The sequence below is a fragment of the Panulirus ornatus genome, chromosome 27 (assembly GCF_036320965.1).
Source record: "Panulirus ornatus isolate Po-2019 chromosome 27, ASM3632096v1, whole genome shotgun sequence".
In the NCBI taxonomy this organism is placed as follows: domain Eukaryota; kingdom Metazoa; phylum Arthropoda; class Malacostraca; order Decapoda; family Palinuridae; genus Panulirus; species Panulirus ornatus.
The window spans coordinates 19,202,194-19,223,714 of record NC_092250.1 but is presented as its reverse complement, the minus strand read 5'-3'; the positions used below and the strand labels follow the sequence as shown (position 1 = coordinate 19,223,714).

Below are 21,521 nucleotides of genomic sequence, written 5' to 3'. Positions count from 1 at the left end.
CACCCTCAAGCTGTCTATGTATAATACACTGAAAACCTATGTCCTTATCTACATATAAACCCTGCAGACCTCTCTCAGGTTTCCTATGATGACTTCATATGCCTTTCTTAGCCCATTGACAGCACGTTGCCTCCTGCATACAACTTTGCTCCAGTTTGCTTTCTTTCTTGCAAACCTTGCATTCTCATGCATGTATAGGCCTTGGATCACCAAAAGCATCTTTTCTCTTCATTCTTTTATCTCCAAATTGTTGTTCTTATTCTCTTGCGTGTTCAGGCCCTGATCACTAAAAGCATCTTTTCTCTCCACCCCTCTATCTCCAGATTGGTCTTCCAGTTCTCTTTGTCCTCTTCACCTCCAACATGTATACTCTCATACTCATACTCAGCCTCTCCTCCCTTAGCTGCTTCAAATGTCCAAACCATGTCAGTGCGCTGTATTTATTTACCACAATCTTACTCTTCATACTACCATACCTCTCTCTTATCCAATTATTTCTTACTCAGTCCATTCTCTACACACCACATTTTTGTCCTTAAATGTGTGATTTCTAACACATCTCATCAATTCTTTTCCATACTTTTTTGCATGTGCCCCATGCCTTGCATCCATACAACACTGTCAGGACTACTATGCAACCAAACATTCCCATCTTAACCCTCTGAGACAGTGACTTCTCTTTCCACTCGCTCTTCATTGCACCAGGACCCTCTCACCCACCTTATGGTTTACTTCTTATTCCATGGTTCCTGCTGCTGCTGTGTCAACTTCCAGAAAATGAAAATGTGCCATATTTATCCAGAAATAACTGCTCACTTACCCACAGACTCAAGCAGTGATATCAAAATGTTTCTCTTGCAACTTGCCTTGACAACTAATCAAACTTTCTCACAAAAGATTTGGCATGATTGCAATCTAGCACATACAGACATCTTCAGCTACTTGTAGCTTCACTTAAAAATTCCTTAACGTCAAGTAAGTTGCCAACAAAGCATCATTCCTGAAACACTCTAAACCACCTTCTCTTACCACCCTATTTCACTCTTGTCATCAGTGCATGAACTTCTTTTTTGTCATCAATGCCTGAACTCTCTTAGATTTTTCCATACAAGAAGCAAGCAAAATATCCCATTCTTACCTACACATGTCTTTTGACAATCACTCCATAGTGACACTGTAGACAGATCCCACACTACATATTTTAGGTGACTTCAACCAACAAACTAAATGCTTTCAGAACATGAACTGCTACCAGATTTGGACACAGCTTGGTCATTCACCATGTGGAAAGGAAATATAGAAAGAGCTACAAACCACACACAACAAAGTGCTCAAGGTTATCACTAGCATTCTAGCAACCACAGACACTTAACACAATGCAACAAAGATCCTCCCAGTGCAGCCCAATTTCAGAATGTTTGGTACTAATTCTTTTCAGCAGTAGTATACTCTTTCCATTCAAACCACAACATCTATCAATCTCTTTGTATCTCTGATGCCTGCTCCCTTCAGGAACTCCCTCAAGGGGGTGGCCATGGCAAAAGAATTCCATAACTGGTAAACTTCATTGCTGCTTTTTAGCCATTAGTGCCGCACCTTTAACATGCCACTATTACAGGGTAACTCTAGTGCAGTATTTTCGGAGGCTCCTACATAATGTTCCTGTAGACTACTACTACCTAATGTTCCAACCAGTTACTTTTACCTAATGCTCCCACCGAATGTTTCTGCTTATTACTACATTCACTTAATGTTCCTACGTACTTTTTGTATCCATTCCTATTACTATGCCATGTAACTAATCACAAACCTTGAATAGAAATTGAAGGCTTCCCTGTATTCAGTTTACAGCAACTTGTCCTCAAAGATTCCCTACCCATCAACAAATACAACACAAACAAAACATACACACATTGAAATGACCTGACAGGCATTAAATTTACAGATACCCCTCTCATTTCAATCTTAAGCATCACTGCAACAGGCATAATGTATTAGAAACGACTGTCTCTGGACATACACTTTCTTAACTTTCTTATGGACATCACCCATCCCTACAACATTTCAAAAACCAGCTCAATATTTTGAAGATCTTTCATGCCCATAATGAAGCTACCACAGTGAAAACACTGAACACTTCTAGTTAATTTGCCTTGCTAATGCCTCAAATAGATGCTCACAGTCTATGTGGATATGGCCGGCTTCTTAGGCATCATTTTTATGAATGAATGATTAGCAGTTCAGGTTTTACTAGATTCTTGACTCTGTGTGAGGGTACAGTGTGAGCGAAAAGTCACATTCAGCAAGGTTGTATCAATGTATTTTGTCAAAAGGCAGTACAGTCTTGTTCAGTAACTTTTCACTGCAAACGAATCCCACATTCCATGCTTCAGATTGTAGTACAGCCATAAAGCTACACCTTTTCATTAAGAAAAGCTGCAGTTTTTATGCTTGGGTTAAAGCCAAGTGATCAGTTGTGCATGGATTGAGTTAAATCAAGAATGTTGTTTTCTCTACCCTTAATTTGTTTCCATGTGTAGATTATCAATATCTCTCCTCTTTTCATTCTGTAGTGTACAATTTTTAATCTCTCATTCAGATGCTCCATTCCTTTGATTTTGCTCGTTTCTGAATTTTTTCCAACCTGTTAATTTCTCCTTTTCTTGATGGTAACTACATAATACAGCTTCATGGCTACTGTTTTATCTGTTATGAATGTTTTCATTATCATTACTTAATCAGATAAAGTTATTTTATCTGTATTTTCTTTATATTATAGCTTTTTATGTACAATCATTGCTCTCTTAACACTTTCGTCAAGAATTTTCTTCCCTGTTGGACCTTAATGGATTGTAACTGTTACATATGATACCATTCATTTACTAGTTATCTGATTTTTCTTGTCATTGAAATTGTTAGATTTTCCTTTGTTCATTTGTACTTCATGTTTTGGTATTTTTTCATTTCCCTTTGTCCTCTTCCATGGTTATCATCTTTCCTAGTATGATGTCATCCATGAAGCATTTACTTACTTCTATATGTCTGTGTTGTTTTGTTTTTTATACTTAACCAGTGTTTCCCGCATCAGAGAGGTAGCACAAATAAAAAGATGAAGAATGGCCCAACCACCCTCATATACACACACACACACACACATATATATTTATATATATATATATGATAGTCGATGGAGAGAGATGGGTGATTATTGGTGCATATGCACCTGGGCATGAGAAGAAAGATCATGAGAGGCATGATCTTCCCACATATTCCCTGCGTGTCGTAGAAGGCGACTAAAAGGGAAAGGAGCGGGGGGCTGGAAATCCTCCCCTCTCATTATTTTTTTTTTTTATTTTCCAAAAGCAGGAACAGAGAAGGGGGCCAGGCGAGGATATTCCCTCAAAGGCCCAGTTCTCTGTTCTTAACGCTACCTCGCTAACGCGGGAAATGGCGAATAGTTTGAAAGTAGGTTTGCGGCAGGGGTGTGTGATGTCTCCATGGTTGTTTAATTTGTTTATGGATGGGGTTGTTAGGGAGGTGAATGCAAGGGTTTTGGAAAGAGGGGCAAGTATGAAGTCTGTTGGGGATGAGAGAGCTTGGGAAGTGAGTCAGTTGTTGTTCGCTGATGATACAGCGCTGGTGGCTGATTCATGTGAGAAACTGCAGAAGCTGGTGACTGAGTTTGGTAAAGTGTGTGAAAGAAGAAAGTTAAGAGTAAATGTGAATAAGAGCAAGGTTATTAGGTACAGTAGGGTTGAGGGTCAAGTCAATTGGGAGGTAAGTTTGAATGGAGAAAAACTGGAGGAAGTGAAGTGTTTTAGATATCTGGGAGTGGATCTGTCAGCGGATGGAACCATGGAAGCGGAAGTGGATCATAGGGTGGGGGAGGGGGCGAAAATTTTGGGAGCCTTGAAAAATGTGTGGAAGTCGAGAACATTATCCCGGAAAGCAAAAATGGGTATGTTTGAAGGAATAGTAGTTCCAACAATGTTGTATGGTTGCGAGGCGTGGGCTATGGATAGAGTTGTGCGCAGGAGGATGGATGTGCTGGAAATGAGATGTTTGAGGACAATGTGTGGTGTGAGGTGGTTTGATCGAGTAAGTAACGTAAGGGTAAGAGAGATGTGTGGAAATAAAAAGAGCGTGGTTGAGAGAGCAGAAGAGGGTGTTTTGAAATGGTTTGGGCACATGGAGAGAATGAGTGAGGAAAGATTGACCAAGAGGATATATGTGTCGGAGGTGGAGGGAACGAGGAGAAGAGGGAGACCAAATTGGAGGTGGAAAGATGGAGTGAAAAGGATTTTGTGTGATCGGGGCCTGAACATGCAGGAGGGTGAAAGGAGGGCAAGGAATAGAGTGAATTGGAGCGATGTGGTATACAGGGGTTGACGTGCTGTCAGTGGATTGAATCAAGGCATGTGAAGCGTCCGGGGTAAAACATGGAAAGCTGTGTAGGTATGTATATTTGCGTGTGTGGACGTGTGTATATACATGTGTAGGGGGTGGGTTGGGCCATTTCTTTCGTCTGTTTCCTTGCGCTACCTCGCAAACGCGGGAGACAGCGACAAAGTATAAAAAAAAAAAAAAAAAAAAAAAATATATATATATATATATATATATATATATATATATAATTTTTTTTTTTTTTTTTTTTTTTTTTTTTTTTTTTTATATATATATATATATATATATATATATTATCCCTGGGGATAGGGGAGAAAGAATACTTCCCACGTATTCCCTGCGTGTCGTAGAAGGCGACTAAAAGGGAAGGGAGCGGGGGGGCTGGAAATCCTCCCCTCTCGTTTTTTTTTTAATTTTCCAAAAGAAGGAACAGAGAAGGGGGCCAGGTGAGGATATTCCCTCAAAGGCCCAGTCCTCAGTTCTTAACGCTACCTCGCTATCGCGGGAAATGGCGAATAGTATGAAAAAAAAAAAAAAAAAAAAAAATATATATATATATATATATATATATACACACACACACACACACACACACACACACACACATAAACGCCCATGCACACATATACATACATACATACATATACATTTCAACGTATTCATACATACACAGACATACATATATACACAGGTACATATTCATACTTGCTACCTGCATCCATTCCCGTCACCACCCCACCACACAAAATAGCAACCCCTCCCCCTTCTCCTTTTCATCCAGCAAGGTAGTGCCAGGAAAGGACAAAAAGGCCACATTCGTTCACACTCGATCCCTGGCTGTCATGTGTAATGTAATGTGATGTGTTGGATATCAATATTATTAAGAGTATTCCTCGTCCGACATACTCCCATTTGCTACTATCTTGTATTTTCTGTGAGAAAGAGATGTTATAGTAAGTGCATCTTGATTGAGAAAACTGACTGATATGTACTTAAATAGTTTAGACATATAGAAGGAATGAGTAAGATGCCCTACTTGTCAGAAAAAGAAGGAGCAAAGGGAAGGTGTTAGAAGAATCAATGAAGGCTGTAGGGTTTGGGGGCCTAAACATTCAGGAGGAATAGTAGTGTGCATGTTACTGTGTTTTACATGGGGATAAGGGAATGAAATCATTGAGCTGAACTAAGACATACTAAGTGATTGGAGTAGATCGCTGAATACTGTAGTCTTTGGGGCTTGGATATGGATGGTAGTTACTGGTTACAATAAGGTATACACGGCAGCTAGAGAGTGGATGTATACAGCTAAGGCTTTTGTTCATTTGTTCCTGACCCTATCTTGATAGAGTGGGAGAACCAGTTAGATATAAAAAGAAATCTTTATGTTATTTGTACTCTTTTGATGAGGCTGTATTCTAGTCAGCAGACATTAGATGTACAGCTTCACGAAGGACCATCTTGACCCAGAGAAGACCTCTTTACCTCCTCTCATGTGAAATACAGCCTCAAAGCTGCAGGAACTCCATTTTAATGGTTGGATAACTGACTATCTAATTTTCCATCTCAAGGTGACGGATTACTGCAGTATGAGTTTGGCATCACGGGTATTGTAAATAAACGTGAGCTGTTGCAACCAGGAGACCAAGTTACCTTTCAGCTGGATGAGTCACGTCGTGCCGTTCTTATCCGGGCCATACGCAAGAAGCTCATTGCCACTGTTGATGCAGTTAAAGGTAAGTTGAGGTATTTTAGTGGGACTGTCAACTGTCATGAATTTTTCTAATGTGAATTATCACTTTAAACAAAGATTTCAGAAATACTTCATGTGAATAACTTGTTATATATATCATGACAGTATTGCTTCCTTGAGAATACGTAGAATTTCTGAAATGTTGTATCTTTGAGCTTGTTCTTGTGTCTTCTGTGGATCAGTTCATCCTTTGTTGTTGGTCATCCTTTCTTCATCATCGTCTTCCGTCAGTCTGTTCATTCATCATCCATATGTCCGCTGCCTTTATCCATCCATTTTCTCTCTCTCATTCATTCATCCTTTGTCAGGAGTCACTCTTAACCAAACTACACAATTTTAACGCTCCAAGTCAAATGCTCTTTAAACTTCTAACAAGATTGAATGGCTTAAGACCCATAATTTTAGTTTGGATTTTTTTTCAGTTAGGCTCCTTATAGAAATGTTTATAATGTAATTTAGCCTTCCATTTACCTTGAAGATAGTTAAACCTTTGGTCTTGAAATTTGATTAAAATGTTTTTTTTAGCATTTAAAGAATTGAGTGGCATTAGTCCCATAACTTGTTTGATTTTTTTGTCATTTATAAAAAGGCTTAACTCTAGAACAATCTGTCTCAACTTCAAGGAACATCCGCCTTTAGCTTGACACTTCATCCTGTTGTTTCTTAACTTCTAAACTCTAGTTTGACTTAAAAGCCACTTATAGATTTTTTTTTAGTTTAACTCAGAATGTAGTATTTTGATATTTTCCAGACAGGATTCATCCTTTGTTATAACATTTCCATTAACTATGCTATCCATCAGGTGACAAGTATGGAATACCCTTTCTAGTGTATTTTTAAGCTGTATTGTTTCATTTAGAATTGCTTGTCTATTTTAGTCATTTCATTTCTGCACTTTCAAATAATGTCAATCTGTTTTCCAGGTCAGTATGGGTTTCTGAACTATGAGACAGAGGAAGGAAAGAAACTCTTCTTCCATCAGTCAGAAGTGAAGGATGGAAACACTCTGAGCCCAGGTGATGAGGTGGAATTTGTCATTATCACCAACCAGAAGACTGGCAAATCTTCAGCTTGCAGCATCTCTCGCATTATGTAAGCAGTTTTCCTTGTTTCTCCTTACTTTGTATTTTAACATGTAAAAGATGAAGTATAGAATTCTGTACTTGCTCAATAAGTGATAATTACACCCAAACACATCGTTGATGTGGACATTGAGCAGTTATGTAGGAGATGTAGGGATAGATTAACAATAGGACATGAAAGTAAGCAAGAAACTTCTTAAAAAGATACAAAGAAGTACTTTTATAATGTAAGAGTGGTGGATGAATACAATTGAATGACAGTGAACATGGTTAATGCAGATGGCATACATTAATTTAAGATGTTTTGTGACAGTAGAGAATGTTCAAGAGGATAACACAATGCACGCACACACACACACACACACACACACACACACAGCACCCTTCCTCCTCTTTTTGCTCAGTTGCATTTTTGGATGGATATGTGTGCAGTCAATTCATACAAAGGAAACTTAATAGTACACTGTGTTAAGAATATTAATGAATATCCAACTCCTCCCAATCTCCATTTTTTCACTTGCTTTGGAAGGAAAAGTGTGCCCACCAATGTTAAAGAGATTATTTACATTATTAGGCCTCTTCACAGTTAAAACTCAAGTTTAAAGGCTTTGTTTTGTATTTTGATCTAAATAGAGAAATGATACTTCTCTTCATATCCTGAATCAAAAGATATTTTGCTCATTATTATTACCACTTAATGAGCATGTCTAAACCTCAGCATTTTAAATTTTCTCTGCATTCTCCTTCACTGTGTGTATGCTAGATTTGTTCACATTTTAGAGTACAATATGCATTTTTAAGGCAAGGTTTAAACTTACCTATGCTGGCACCATTTGGTGATTTTGCATTTTATTTTCAGTGTCAACATTCTTTAATTTCATCAGGGTGCCAGCAGCAAGAGCATAATCCAGAAACTGTGTTTTCTGTCTATCTTTGATGCCTGTTCCCACCTAGAACTCCCTCAAGGGTGTGGCCACAGCAATAGAGTTTCCATAGCTAATAAACTCCAGTGCTGCTTCTTAGCCTTTAGTGCCTCACCCTTAACAGGCTTCAGGCAGAGGGCAAATGTAGGGCAGTGTTTGCAGAGTTTTCTACCTAACATTCCTACTGAATACTCCACCTAATAGTTGTGCCTAATGTTCCTACTTATTACTTCCACTTACTGTTTCAAACTAATGCTTTTCCCTAAATGTACATACCCGCTACTTATATCTATTGCTCCTTCCATTTTGCAAAATGGCAGGGTTAGCACAGTGTTCACTGCAGGAAAACCTAGAATTACGAAGATGGAGCTGTGTGGGTTAAGCGTTGTCTGGTGTTTTGTTTGACATGGAGAGCTTTTATTTATGTGGACAAGATGCCAGTAGTCCAGATGTGGGTGAAGTAGAAAGAAAATTTTGTTTTCAGTGATAAGAAAATGTTTCAAGTTAAACACACAAAAAGAAAGAAATCTTTAGTGGACTTTTTAACATGCTTTGAATTTTTACTAAGTGTATTCTACATCAGTTAGCTATTTATGTATAACTTATATTTTTCTTCTTTGCCAGAAACAAGTGAATTTGATGCTTACATACTGAGTTCGCTGGTGCGGGAGATGGCGAATAGTATGAAAAGAAATATTGAGTATTGAGTGATAATTCATACATATTTTAAAAAAAAAAATTTGTCCTTAACACTACACAAGGATTCCCTCCCATCTTTGCAATTTCCCACATTATCAAGGTAGTGTCAAGATCAGGTGGCTTAGCCTTAGAGGAAAAAATTCTCATTTTGCCCCTTTCTCTGTTCCATCTTTTGGAAAAGTATAAGGGGAGGATAACCCCGGCTTACACCTCTTTTAGTCGCCTTCTGCAGACACGCAGGGAATATATGGGCAGTATTCTTTCTCCCTTATCCATAGGGATAACACGGAATATCTTTTTTTATCATTATTATATTTGATCGCTGTTTTGCATGTCAGTGAGGTAGTGCCAGGAAACAGACGAAGAATGACCCATCTACTCACATACGCTAATGCAGGAAATGGTGAATAGTTTGAAAGAAAAGAAATATATATATATATATATATATATATTATTTTTTTTTTATTATACTTTGTCGCTGTCTCCCGCGTTTGCGAGGTAGCGCAAGGAAACAGACGAAAGAAATGGCCCAACCCCCCCCCCATACACATGTATATACATACGTCCACACACGCAAATATACATACCTACACAGCTTTCCATGGTTTACCCCAGATGCTTCACATGCCTTGATTCAATCCACTGACAGCACGTCAACCCCGGTATACCACATCGCTCCAATTCACTCTATTCCTTGCCCTCCTTTCACCCTCCTGCATGTTGAGGCCCCAATCACACAAAATCTTTTTCACTCCATCTTTCCACCTCCAATTTGGTCTCCCTCTTCTCCTCGTTCCCTCCACCTCCGACACATATATCCTCTTGGTCAATCTTTCCTCACTCATTCTCTTCATGTGCCCAAACCACTTCAAAACACCCTCTTCTGCTCTCTCCACCACGCTCTTTTTATTTCCACACATCTCTCTTACCCTTACGTTACTCACTCGATCAAACCACCTCACACCACACATTGTCCTCAAACATCTCATTTCCAGCACATCCATCCTCCTGCGCACAACTCCATCCATAGCCCACGCCTCGCAACCATACAACATTGTTGGAACCACTATTCCCTCAAACATACCCATTTTTGCTTTCCGAGATAATGTTCTCGACTTCCACACATTCTTCAAGGCTCCCAGAATTTTCGGCCCCTCCCCCACCCTATGATCCACTTCCGCTTCCATGGTTCCATCCGCTGCCAGATCCACTCCCAGATATCTAAAACACTTCACTTCCTCCAGTTTTTCTCCATTCAAACTCACCTCCCAATTGACTTGACCCTCAACCCTACTGTACCTAATAACCTTGCTCTTATTCACATTTACTCTTAACTTTCTTCTTCCACACACTTTACCAAACTCAGTCACCAGCTTCTGCAGTTTCTCACATGAATCAGCCACCAGCGCTGTATCATCAGCGAACAACAACTGACTCACTTCCCAAGCTCTCTCATCCCCAACAGACTTCATACTTGCCCCTCTTTCCAAAACTCTTGCATTTACCTCCCTAACAACCCCATCCATAAACAAATTAAACAACCATGGAGACATCACACACCCCTGCCGCAAACCCACATTCACTGAGAACCAATCACTTTCCTCTCTTCCTACACGTACACATGCCTTACATCCTCGATAAAAACTTTCCACTGCTTCTAACAACTTTCCTCCCACACCATATATTCTTAATACCTTCCACAGAGCATCTCTATCAACTCTTATCATATGCCTTCTCCAGATCCATAAATGCTACATACAAATCCATTTGCTTTTCTAAGTATTTCTCACATACATTCTTCAAAGCAAACACCTGATCCACACATCCTCTACCACTTCTGAAACCACACTGCTCTTCCCCAATCTGATGCTCTGTACATGCCTTCACCCTCTCAATCAATACCCTCCCATATAATTTACCAGGAATACTCAACAAACTTATACCTCTGTAATTTGAGCACACACTCTTATCCCCTTTGCCTTTGTACAATGGCACTATGCACGCATTCCGCCAATCCTCAGGCACCTCACCATGAGTCATACATACATTAAATAACCTTACCAACCAGTCAACAATACACTCACCCCCTTTTTTAATAAATTCCACTGCAATACCATCCAAACCTGCTGCCTTGCCGGCTCTCATCTTCCGCAAAGCTTTCACTACCTCTTCTCTGTTTACCAAATCATTTTCCCCAACCCTCTCACTTTGCACACCACCTCGACCAAAACACCCTATATCTGCCACTCTATCATCAAACACATTCAACAAACCTTCAAAATACTCACTCCATCTCCTTCTCACATCACCACTACTTGTTATCACCTCCCCATTTGTGCCCTTCACTGAAGTTCCCATTTGCTCCCTTGTCTTACGCACTTTATTTACCTCCTTCCAGAACATCTTTTTATTCTCCCTAAAATTTAATGATACTCTCTCACCCCAACTCTCATTTGCCCTCTTTTTCACCTCTTGCACCTTTCTCTTGACCTCCTGTCTCTTTCTTTTATACATCTCCCACTCAATTGCATTTTTTCCCTGCAAAAATCGTCCAAATGCCTCTCTCTTCTCTTTCACTAATACTCTTACTTCTTCATCCCACCACTCACTACCCTTTCTAATCAACCCACCTCCCACTCTTCTCATGCCACAAGCATCTTTTGCGCAATCCATCACTGATTCCCTAAATACATCCCATTCCTCCCTCACTCCCCTTACTTCCATTGTTCTCACCTTTTTCCATTCTGTACTCAGTCTCTCCTGGTACTTCCTCACACAAGTCTCCTTCCCAAGCTCTCTTACTCTCACCACCCTCTTCACCCCAACATTCACTCTTCTTTTCTGAAAACCCATACAAATCTTCACCTTAGCCTCCACAAGATAATGATCAGACATCCCTCCAGTTGCACCTCTCAGCACATTAACATCCATCTCTCTTTCGCGCGCCTGTCAATTAACACGGAATCTAATAACGCTCTCTGGCCATCTCTCCTACTTACATACGTATACTTATGTATATCTCGCTTTTTAAACCAGGTATTCCCAATCACCAGTCCTTTTTCAGCACATAAATCTACAAGCTCTTCACCATTTCCATTTACAACACTGAACACCCCATGTATACCAATTATTCCCTCAACTGCCACATTACTCACCTTTGCATTCAAATCACCCATCAGTATAACCCGGTCTCGTGCATCAAAACCACTAACACACTCATTCACCTGCTCCCAAAACACTTGCCTCTCATGATCTTTCTTCTCATGCCCAGGTACATATGCACCAATAATCACCCATGTTAATCGAGAATTTACTTTCTTACATTCTATCACATACTCCCACAACTCCTGTTTCAGGAGTACTGCTACTCCTTCCCTTACTCTTGTCCTCTCATTAACCCCTGACTTTACTCCCAAGACATTCCCAAACCACTCTTCCCCTTTACCCTTGAGCTTCGTTTCACTCAGAGCCAAAACATCCAGGTTCCTTTCCTCAAACATACTACCTATCTCTCCTTTTTTCACATCTTGGTTACATCCACACACATTTAGACACCCCAGTCTGAGCCTTTGAGGAGGATGAGCACTCCCCGCATGACTCCTTCTTCTGTTTCCCATTTTAGAAAGTTAAAAAAATACAAGGAGGGGAGGATTTCTGGCCCCCCGCTCCTGTCCCCTCTAGTCGCCTTCTATGACACGAGAGAAATGCGTGGGAAGTATTCTTTCACCCCTATCCCCAGGGATAATATATATATATATATATATATATATATATATATATATATATATATATATATATATATATATATATACATACATACACATACATACGCACATATACACACACACACACACACACACATATACATATGAAAAATGTAAGAAACAATTTAGAAAACTGGAACTTCTAGCTTGAAATGAAATGAAAAAATGAATGTCACATAATGGTTCAACCTCTGGCTATGGAAAAGGGAAATGTATAATTTATTTACACAAATGTCAATAGCAGTTCTCATCAATTTAACCACTGTATCAATAAGCTTCAATGTCTAAGCTACATTTTTTCCAATTTCACTATTTTCTTGTCAAAGCACCACGTATGAAAAATATCACTCCAGTAACACAACTATATAGGGGAGAAAGAATACTTTCCACGTATTCCCTGCGTGTCGTAGAAGGCGACTAAAAGGGGAGGGAGCGGGTGGCTGGAAATCCTCCCCTCTTGTTTTTTTTTTCCCCAAGAGAGGGAACAGAGAAGGGGGCCAGTCCTCTGTTCTTAACGCTACCTCGCTAATGCGGGAAATGGCGAATAGTATGAAAGAAAGAAAGAAAGAATATATATATATATATATATATATATATATATATATATATATATATATATATATATATATATATATATATATATGTATATATATATATATATATATATATATAGTTGTGTTACTGGAGTGATAGTTTTCATACATGGTGCTTTGACCTCGCTGATGTGGGAGATGCTGATAGTATGAAAAATAAGTGTATATCAGTGGATGGCCCATTTTTCGTCTGTTTTCTGGCATTACCTCACTGGTGCGGGAAACAGCAACCAAGTGTGATGAACAAATATGATATGTATTTTATATGTGGTGTACATTTTAATTTTGTATTGTCCATTTATTACTTTTGTGAGAATTTTTAGGAATATGAAAATATTGTTAGACTAGTTATGCTGCTATACATTGAGCTAAGTAGAAACATATTTATACGCAGGTCAAAAACTGCCCCAACACAGCGTCCTGACCGCCTCATCAGCAGACTCAAGAACTTGAACTGTGACACTAGTAAGCCACGCATGACAGTTTTGCGTCAGCCAAGAGGACCCGATGGTACCAAGGGTTTCAAATTACAGCGCACAATGTCCGAGTCTGAACCCACAGAAGAACCTTAGCAGGTTTTTTTATGGCCCCCATCCCTCCCCACTACACCCTATGAAAAACTGATTACTTGAATATATGAAAAGAATAATCGCAATGGAATTTAATATTTCTTACAAATTAGACATTCTCTTTCAGTGTATCAAATCTCATTTTGTCATGTTTAAGATTTAAAGACAGCTGTAAGAGTACCTTTTGTCTTGGTGTTTTTAATGCATTCCATTCAAGGTTTCCATAGCCCAGTACAGTCATTGATGCAATAAGGAATTTGAAAAATTATATATATATATATATATATATATATATATATATATATGTATGTATATGTGTGTGTGTGATTGGATTTAAAGAATATTGCTCAACTCATTATGGCAAAGAAAAAAAAAAAGTTATGGTTAACAGACCAGGCTTTTAGTTCTAGAAAAAGGAGTGATTGAGTGGAAAATTTTTCGATCTGAAATACTCAGTGAGGAGTAACAACAGTGACTTTCTTGAAAGTTGTCAGTGGTGTTGTCGATGATGGGGCCAAGAGGTAGTGCAATGCCACATTGTAACCCAGTATTGCTGAAACTGTTGGAGTGAGTGTAACGAATGTGTTCGCAACAAGTTTTCCTAATAGAGGCCACTTAGGGTGATCATTTTCCCCTTGCTTTTGTTGCTTGCTGAGCATCTTTATGTAGTTAGTGATGCTTCATGATAGAATAGGTCATCATACTTTGCAAATTGTATCTGTAATGATTGTTGTTTAGGTGAGTGAATGGCATCTGTGAGAGTGATTGTTATCAGAACTCCTGTTGTGTAACTTGACCCAAACTATCACAACTTTGAGCTTAACAAATCCCATTTTCATTGTAGAAGTAGATAACATTTTATGAGTGCAGAACAACCTCAAAATGATATCTGAATGTGTATATGGCTTACAAAAATTTCTTAATCTGAATTCCATTGGTTGAATGTAAGCACTACTTAACCACCTTGCTTAAGATTTCAGTGTGTTATTGATTAATTGTAGTGTAGAAAGGATATAGCAGTCATCAGAAGTATGCAAGTGGTGGCAAATCTTGTTGTCCATGGATATGTTGGCCAGCTTTTGTTTGGTGTTTTGTAATAGGTTGAATTTATTAAACTGGCATGGCATGTTATTGCTCTTAAACAGAATCTTGTATGTATACATCTGGTGGACCCACAAGTTGTCAGTTTTGTTACCCATAGTTGTCCTCAATTGTCTGTGTGACTTTGATGTTGATGGTATTGTAAAAAAAAATTTCAGCACCATTTTGAGTGCGAGTGGGTTTTATCCCCCTCTGTCACATAAAACTTATTTGACACTTTAGCTGTAGTAATGTATTACATTCTAATCTGACTGAAAATGAATTGGTGTTGAGGTTAATGTTCTCCTCCCTCTCTCTTACCCTAAGACCTCTGGATTTGAGACCAAGGTTGATAGGGTTTTGAATGTTATTTGGTCAGGGCTGATCATTAGTTATGTTAATTCCCTTAGCTAGCATAAACTTGTTTTTCATGGAAAGATTGTATTTGCAAAGGTAGGAAGCATTGTTAAGATGTGTTTTATTCAACACAGCACAAATACTTGCAAGTTGACAAACAAAACCGTTTATAGGGGTGGATAAACATATATTACGTCTTATCACTTGCATTGTCATTTTTCACTGATGTGTAAGACTTTGTGCAACTTGTGGACATAGATGATGTCAAGCAGTACCGGCATATCCAAGGAAAACTAAGATTTTCTTTTGAAAGATGACTAGGGCAGCAGTTTTGAGCTCTTTTACTTCAGAAAGGCTTCAGATTTGATTAAATCATGTTGCAGAATCAAGCTATAAGTGGAAAAGAGATGAATTTTATTGTGAATAAAGATAAAATCATTTCTTTTGTGTTTAGCTTGTACAGATGGTTTAAATTTGATTATTGCAAAGATCATTGTTTTTCTTATTGTTGGATAGGATAGCATGTATCAGTACATAACCATGGCAGCCATCTTCAGAAATTTTGGAGGGAATATTCCAGGTCTTGAATGAACAGATACCAAATCATAACTTTTCCATGCCTGTACTGTTGAAGAATTGTCTCTAAAATAGAATTCTTTAATAAGATTTTATTAGAGACTCAGAATTGATGCTCTTTCATGTAGGAAAATGATGATGAACTGCAAATGAGTTTCCATAATTATACCTCAACTATAAGGCTGTGTTCAAGTCTGTGATCCCACGCAACTAAGAGGGATAAATACGCAAAATAGACGTATTTATACATAATGCACTTGAAGGTACTGTTGTGTTAACCATGTTTAACCTTGTCTGTGACACTGCATAAGTATATGCCCAATGACTCTTCATACTAGTTCTCTATGGTTTGTATGACCTACTCCCAAGCATATACTATATACGATTTAACTACTTTTTAGACTGGTCAGTGTGTGGATGCCTGTGGCCCATTTTGATAATGATGCAAGTACGTTGTTAGCAGCAGGAGCCTTTAAGTTTAAAGCAGGCTAACCTTCCTGCTCCCAATGACCTTGTTTTCCAGCATGTGTGGAAAGGTGGGCAGTAGTCTTTCTTCTAGGTGGCTCTGAGAATGCGATGACAACGGAATGCTGACATAAAAGATGATGATTGCATTAATAGAGCCTTTTAAGATTTATTCTTAATAGTTGCATTGTCATCCCCCCACTTGGTCTATGGTGGCACATTTTTCAGTTGTCATACTCAGGCAGTTAGGTACTGCAGAAAACTTAAAAAAGTCTGTGAAGGAAAAGAGTACATAGGTGTTTTATGCAGCTTTAGGTGGTAATATATTATGGGAATGAATAAATAATAGATCCTGCACCAGAAAAGGTTTACAAATGCTGGAAAACTCTCTAGTTTGAAGAAGTTAATGTACAAGATTAACTTCTGTGAAAACCGCAGTGGATATGGCTGGTTATCTTTGCTACTTTTTTCCATCCTTGGCCTCTACATACCTACTATAAATACAGCACTAGGCTGGTGGATTAGATTTTTATGTATATTATATATTGCAAATTAGTTACTTCGTCAGTAATATGGTATACTACATGAAATCTCTGGTAGGTATGTAATGGGCCTGAGGTATTCTGGCCCATCTGAAGGATATTTGGGTTATTTTCTTGTACTGACCAGTATGACTTTTTTTTCTGACTAAATTTTTCTATGAAGGAAGTTTACTGAAAGATATGTACAATAATTTTTTTTTCCCAAACAGCCAGTATAGGTAATACTAATCAAAATTTGAAGTGAACTTCAAACATTTTTATATTGCAGTTTTTCTTGTCATTAGTAAGTTATTGAATTTGAGATAATAGTCAAGACTGACATGTATGGTACTCAAAAGGGTGTCATGTCCAATAAAACTCACTGTGTCTTCTTAATTGTGCCATGAATATACTCCTAATAATGTAAACCATTTAAGAGATTATGCTGTAAAGTTAGAATGCAAACACCCTCTCACCCCAGAGTATGAAAATATTCATTTTTGCCCATACATTTACACCTTGCAATTATGAATATTTGTCAGTGGGGTTTTCGACTGTGTGTGCCCCCTGAATAGTGGGTGCAAGTATTCATTTCTGCTGTTAGATGCTATGCAGGTATGAATATTTGCAAAACGGGTTGTGAGCAGCTGAATTCTTGAAATTAGCTCGATACTTTCCTTAAGAGTGGAAATTTCACATATGCTGAGTAGCCTTACTACGTGCATATCAGGTAAATTAATTACGTGTACAAGGATGCACCCTCTAATGCTAATATATATGGGAAGCTTTGGATCACAGTTTCATAAAAAAAAAAGTCTGTAAAGATTGTGGTCTTGTGTTAACTCCTCCTCAAAATCTGGATCATGTCAATTTGTACTTCTCTATTATGATAGCTTCATACTTAGCGAGTGACTTCAGTTTCTTTTGGCTAAATCTTGCCTTTTATTAGTTATATTTTGTATATCCTTCATAAGTCACGACATGACACGCAAAGCTCCAGTTCCCCGTAGCTTCTTTTAATATTTTACATAATGGTCATCCTTTGTACACAAATCTTGCCTCACCTAAGATTTTGTTTTTCATGTGGCATTTTATGATAATATTATTAAAAAACATACACCAAAGCTTTTGTATAGTCAAAGTAGGCACCAGTATGAATGAAAAATAAAATGGATTGCTTTGTGAGACTGACATGCAAGTTTTAAGTATTTTCAATGACCATTTTTCTGAACGTTAAGTATAGCGTAAGGGTTTTGGTCACATATGCAATTCCTTGTGAAAGAGAAATAGGTGACCAACATTGTTTTTTTATTTTCTTCTTAATTTTACAAAACTAAGTCAAGTATTTTGTAGGTCAGTGCAGACCTTCTGTGTGCTTCACAAGTCCAAAAGGAACAAAGATTAATCTTGTGTAACTAAAGTGTAAATCTTAAGGTAACTAGAATTTTTCTGCCATACAGGTGTGAGGATGTTGAATTGTTCATCATAATATAAGTGTCCATTTTAATCTCCTGACATTTGTGGCATTAAACATAAGCTGCTGAGTAACAAAAAAAGCTACTTGAAAAGCTTTCCCTATCATGTTGACCATGATATTTTTCGAAAGCTACATGTTAAAAAAAAACTCAAAAATGACAAAATGCAAAAAACTGCATTGTATGTGTGCTTCTGTATACATGATTTCATTTCTACATCACTCAAAGTGGCCTCAATGCTTATGGTAACAGGAATGGAGAATGATGACAAAAGTTTTGTATCAACTCAAAAAAGTAATAAAAATATGCAAATTTATGTTTTGTTTAACTTGTCTAGTTAGTATTTTGTGATTTGTAAAAAGTGATTCAGGAATATACTTTGAAATGATAATGTCCTTTGAACCCCTATGTAGTGAGTAGTCATCTACTTTGAAGTTTCATAATGCATTTTTTCAAGTTTTAGAGGAACTTCTTTAGAGTACTGAGAAAAATGGTAAGCATTAAGCCGCTGGATATTTCAGTATAAGAACAGGATGTTAAAACCATATTTGGACCAGAGTATTTTTTTGGCACTGTGGAACTTTAGACCTGAGCACTCTGCATATATTGATTTCAAAAGTTAACAAGGACACATATCTTTACAAAGCATGGGTTTTAGGTATGACAATATTAAGTAGGATGTATGTAGTTTTTTGTGGAAAGCTGTGATTTGGTTAATGTTTGGGTATGAAACATTCTTTTTTAAGGATGAATTGTATCTGATACTTTGAGATGAAGGGGATTGGTAGGAGGGAGAGTTTTGTGGGATGATTGATGAAGAGCCATTGGATTGCTATTGGTGGGTGACACCAATTTTGCTTTGTGTATATATATCTTTGTCATAATGGAGGAAGTTTTTAGCAGATTTTCGTTAAACATAATCGAAACATTGTTACTCGTTAGATCATAAAACAGTTTAGGATAGATGTAATGCAGCGTGTAGCAACTTTTTCAGTTTGGTGGGGAATTTAAGATATATGAATACAACTATAGTTACTGTGTATTAGTGGTCTTATTGGCTTGTGTTTGAATTGCAGGATGTGAAATCTCTCTAAAGTCTATTATTTTCTTGTAAAATGCTCCTTGTACCCCAAGGACTGATGGGAATTTTATAGAGACATTCTGAGAGAGATTCCAGTATGGGAAATACCTGTACTTGTATGGGTTGCCTCTTTCTGCCCTCATTTAAATTAAGTATGTAGGAGATACCTTATGTCACAAGCAACTATAGCTAACCCTGGGAAAGTAACCTTTTGTCAGATACCCATAAAATACGGTCTTATCCTGTAAGGGCCTAGCCGTACATGTATCAGTTTTTTTCCTGCCTCCATTTAAATTGGAAGGCACACTTTAAGCAGTATGTAGAGATGCTTTATGTCCAAAATAACTACAATTAGCTTCAGGAAAGAATCTTATAGTGTCACATTTTACCATGTAACACGTAATGGGGAAAGCAATGTATGGCCTTAGAATGCATGCTCCTTATGTCTTGCACCTATTAGTGAGTAATTAGCAATAGGCTTGGGGGTACTAATTATAGTGATGATTCAGAAGGAAATTTCTTTGTATCAATAATCCATCATTAGTAGCAGAGACAAAGATATGATGTAGTAACAAACATGATAAGCCAAGTATCCATGGTGTGCCAAAATCATAGGTCTGTGCTGCAACGAATTTGGATGATTAACCACTTTTTTCAACTTGGTACTTCTTATTAATTAGTTACTTTTTTTTTTATAGGAGTAACACTTTGTGCTGTATTTCTTAGAATGAGGGGGTTTAGTTATATAGGAATTTTTTCTTTATCAGCAGTGGAACTATTTTCTGATGCCACTTATGTTCGTGCAGACATTGAAGTATCAAAAATTTGAATTTGTGTGTAATACTTTTGAATTTTTATATATCAATATTCTATTTCCAAAGGAAAGTTCAAAATATTGGTTAGTGTTTAGATATACTAAATCCTACATGTTTAATAATGCATAGCAATGCTCACGTGGCCCTTGGCTGCCACTGAATAATCCCGTAATCTGAGAATACCTCCAGTAGCTAATGACCCATGTTTTGTACTTATGGTTTGACATAGTTAGTGGACAAGTTATTATACATTTAGTTATGCTCAACCACTATATTACAGTTGGACAGAATCAAACTATTAACTCTTAAGGGAAAGTGCAGTATCATAAAGAGTTCTCTACACTCATGGATCATGGGTCACCTCCCCATACGATGTTTTATGAAGAAAGCCAGAGGAGAAATGTCTTGGTAGTAGTTTGGAATTATGTACTAAACAAATAAACACTAAACTATGCTACAATATCCTGTATTCTTCTGTATATTGATATTATTGTGTTTTGCATCTCTAACATACGACTCCTTCATGAGAACAATCATTAATAAAGACCATGTGGATCGAAATTTGGTAATGTACTCTCCATATTTCATTGTTTATATTTCAGTGTGCTTTTTCTTTGTTTCCAATGTATGTGCATATTTATCTTTACATTCGTCTCCACTTTCATATTTCAACCTCATTCACAGTATGTTGCAAAAACTTCAATTTCTTTTTGTAAATATATGTTTTCTCATGAGAGCACTCGAGTAATTCTTATCATTGTTTCAGGCCGTAACGTGAATTGGAAGTATTACTATTTCAAAGAATGTTTTTCTGTACACTAATGTCCCTCAGCCTAGTTGGTTAAAAGTGAGTTTAGAAAATGGTAAGGGCATGTAGATCAAATTTTTGTGCTTGGATAAGCAGAGATTATGGAGAAAAAGGTTTCTTCAGCTTTTATGGATCTACAAAAGGTGTATAATAAAGTGAATAGGAAACTATTTTGGGAGGTATTGACTCTTGTAGTGTATAATGAAGACTTTTGAATGCTGAGGGGCATAACATTTGTAAGTGACACATTCACTGGCTACCAGGTGTCAAGTGCACAAGTTTGAATCCTGATTGCTATACTTGGTTCAGTCCACCCATCTGTTCATCCTCCCCTATGAATTAGTCAGTTAATTAGGCACTTGGATTATGTTAGGATATATGTATATATTTATTATACTTGATCGCCGTTTCCTGTGTCAGCAAGGTAGCGCCAGGAAACAGACGAAGAAAAACTTGTTCACTCATTAATATTATACTTAATCGGTTTCCCGTTTTAGTGAGGTAGTGCCAGGAAACAGAATAAGAATGGCCTATCCACTTGTATACACATAAATGCCCA

The 21,521-nt window shown here is 37.7% G+C and overlaps 1 protein-coding gene across 4 annotated transcripts in view; it reads left to right on the top strand.

Annotated features, from left to right (window-relative positions):
* Unr (cold shock domain-containing Unr) overlaps positions 1-18,574 on the top strand; it is a 75,508-nt gene extending 56,934 nt beyond the window's left edge. For all 4 annotated transcript variants that reach the window (XM_071678316.1, XM_071678314.1, XM_071678315.1 and 1 more), the window contains exons 15-17: positions 5,973-6,137; positions 7,078-7,246; positions 13,610-18,574. In XM_071678316.1, the coding sequence (XP_071534417.1) occupies positions 5,973-6,137; positions 7,078-7,246; positions 13,610-13,787 (512 nt within the window). In that variant the 3' untranslated portion in view covers positions 13,788-18,574. The remainder of the gene's footprint in view (positions 1-5,972; positions 6,138-7,077; positions 7,247-13,609) is intronic.
* The last annotated feature ends 2,947 nt before the right edge of the window (positions 18,575-21,521 follow it).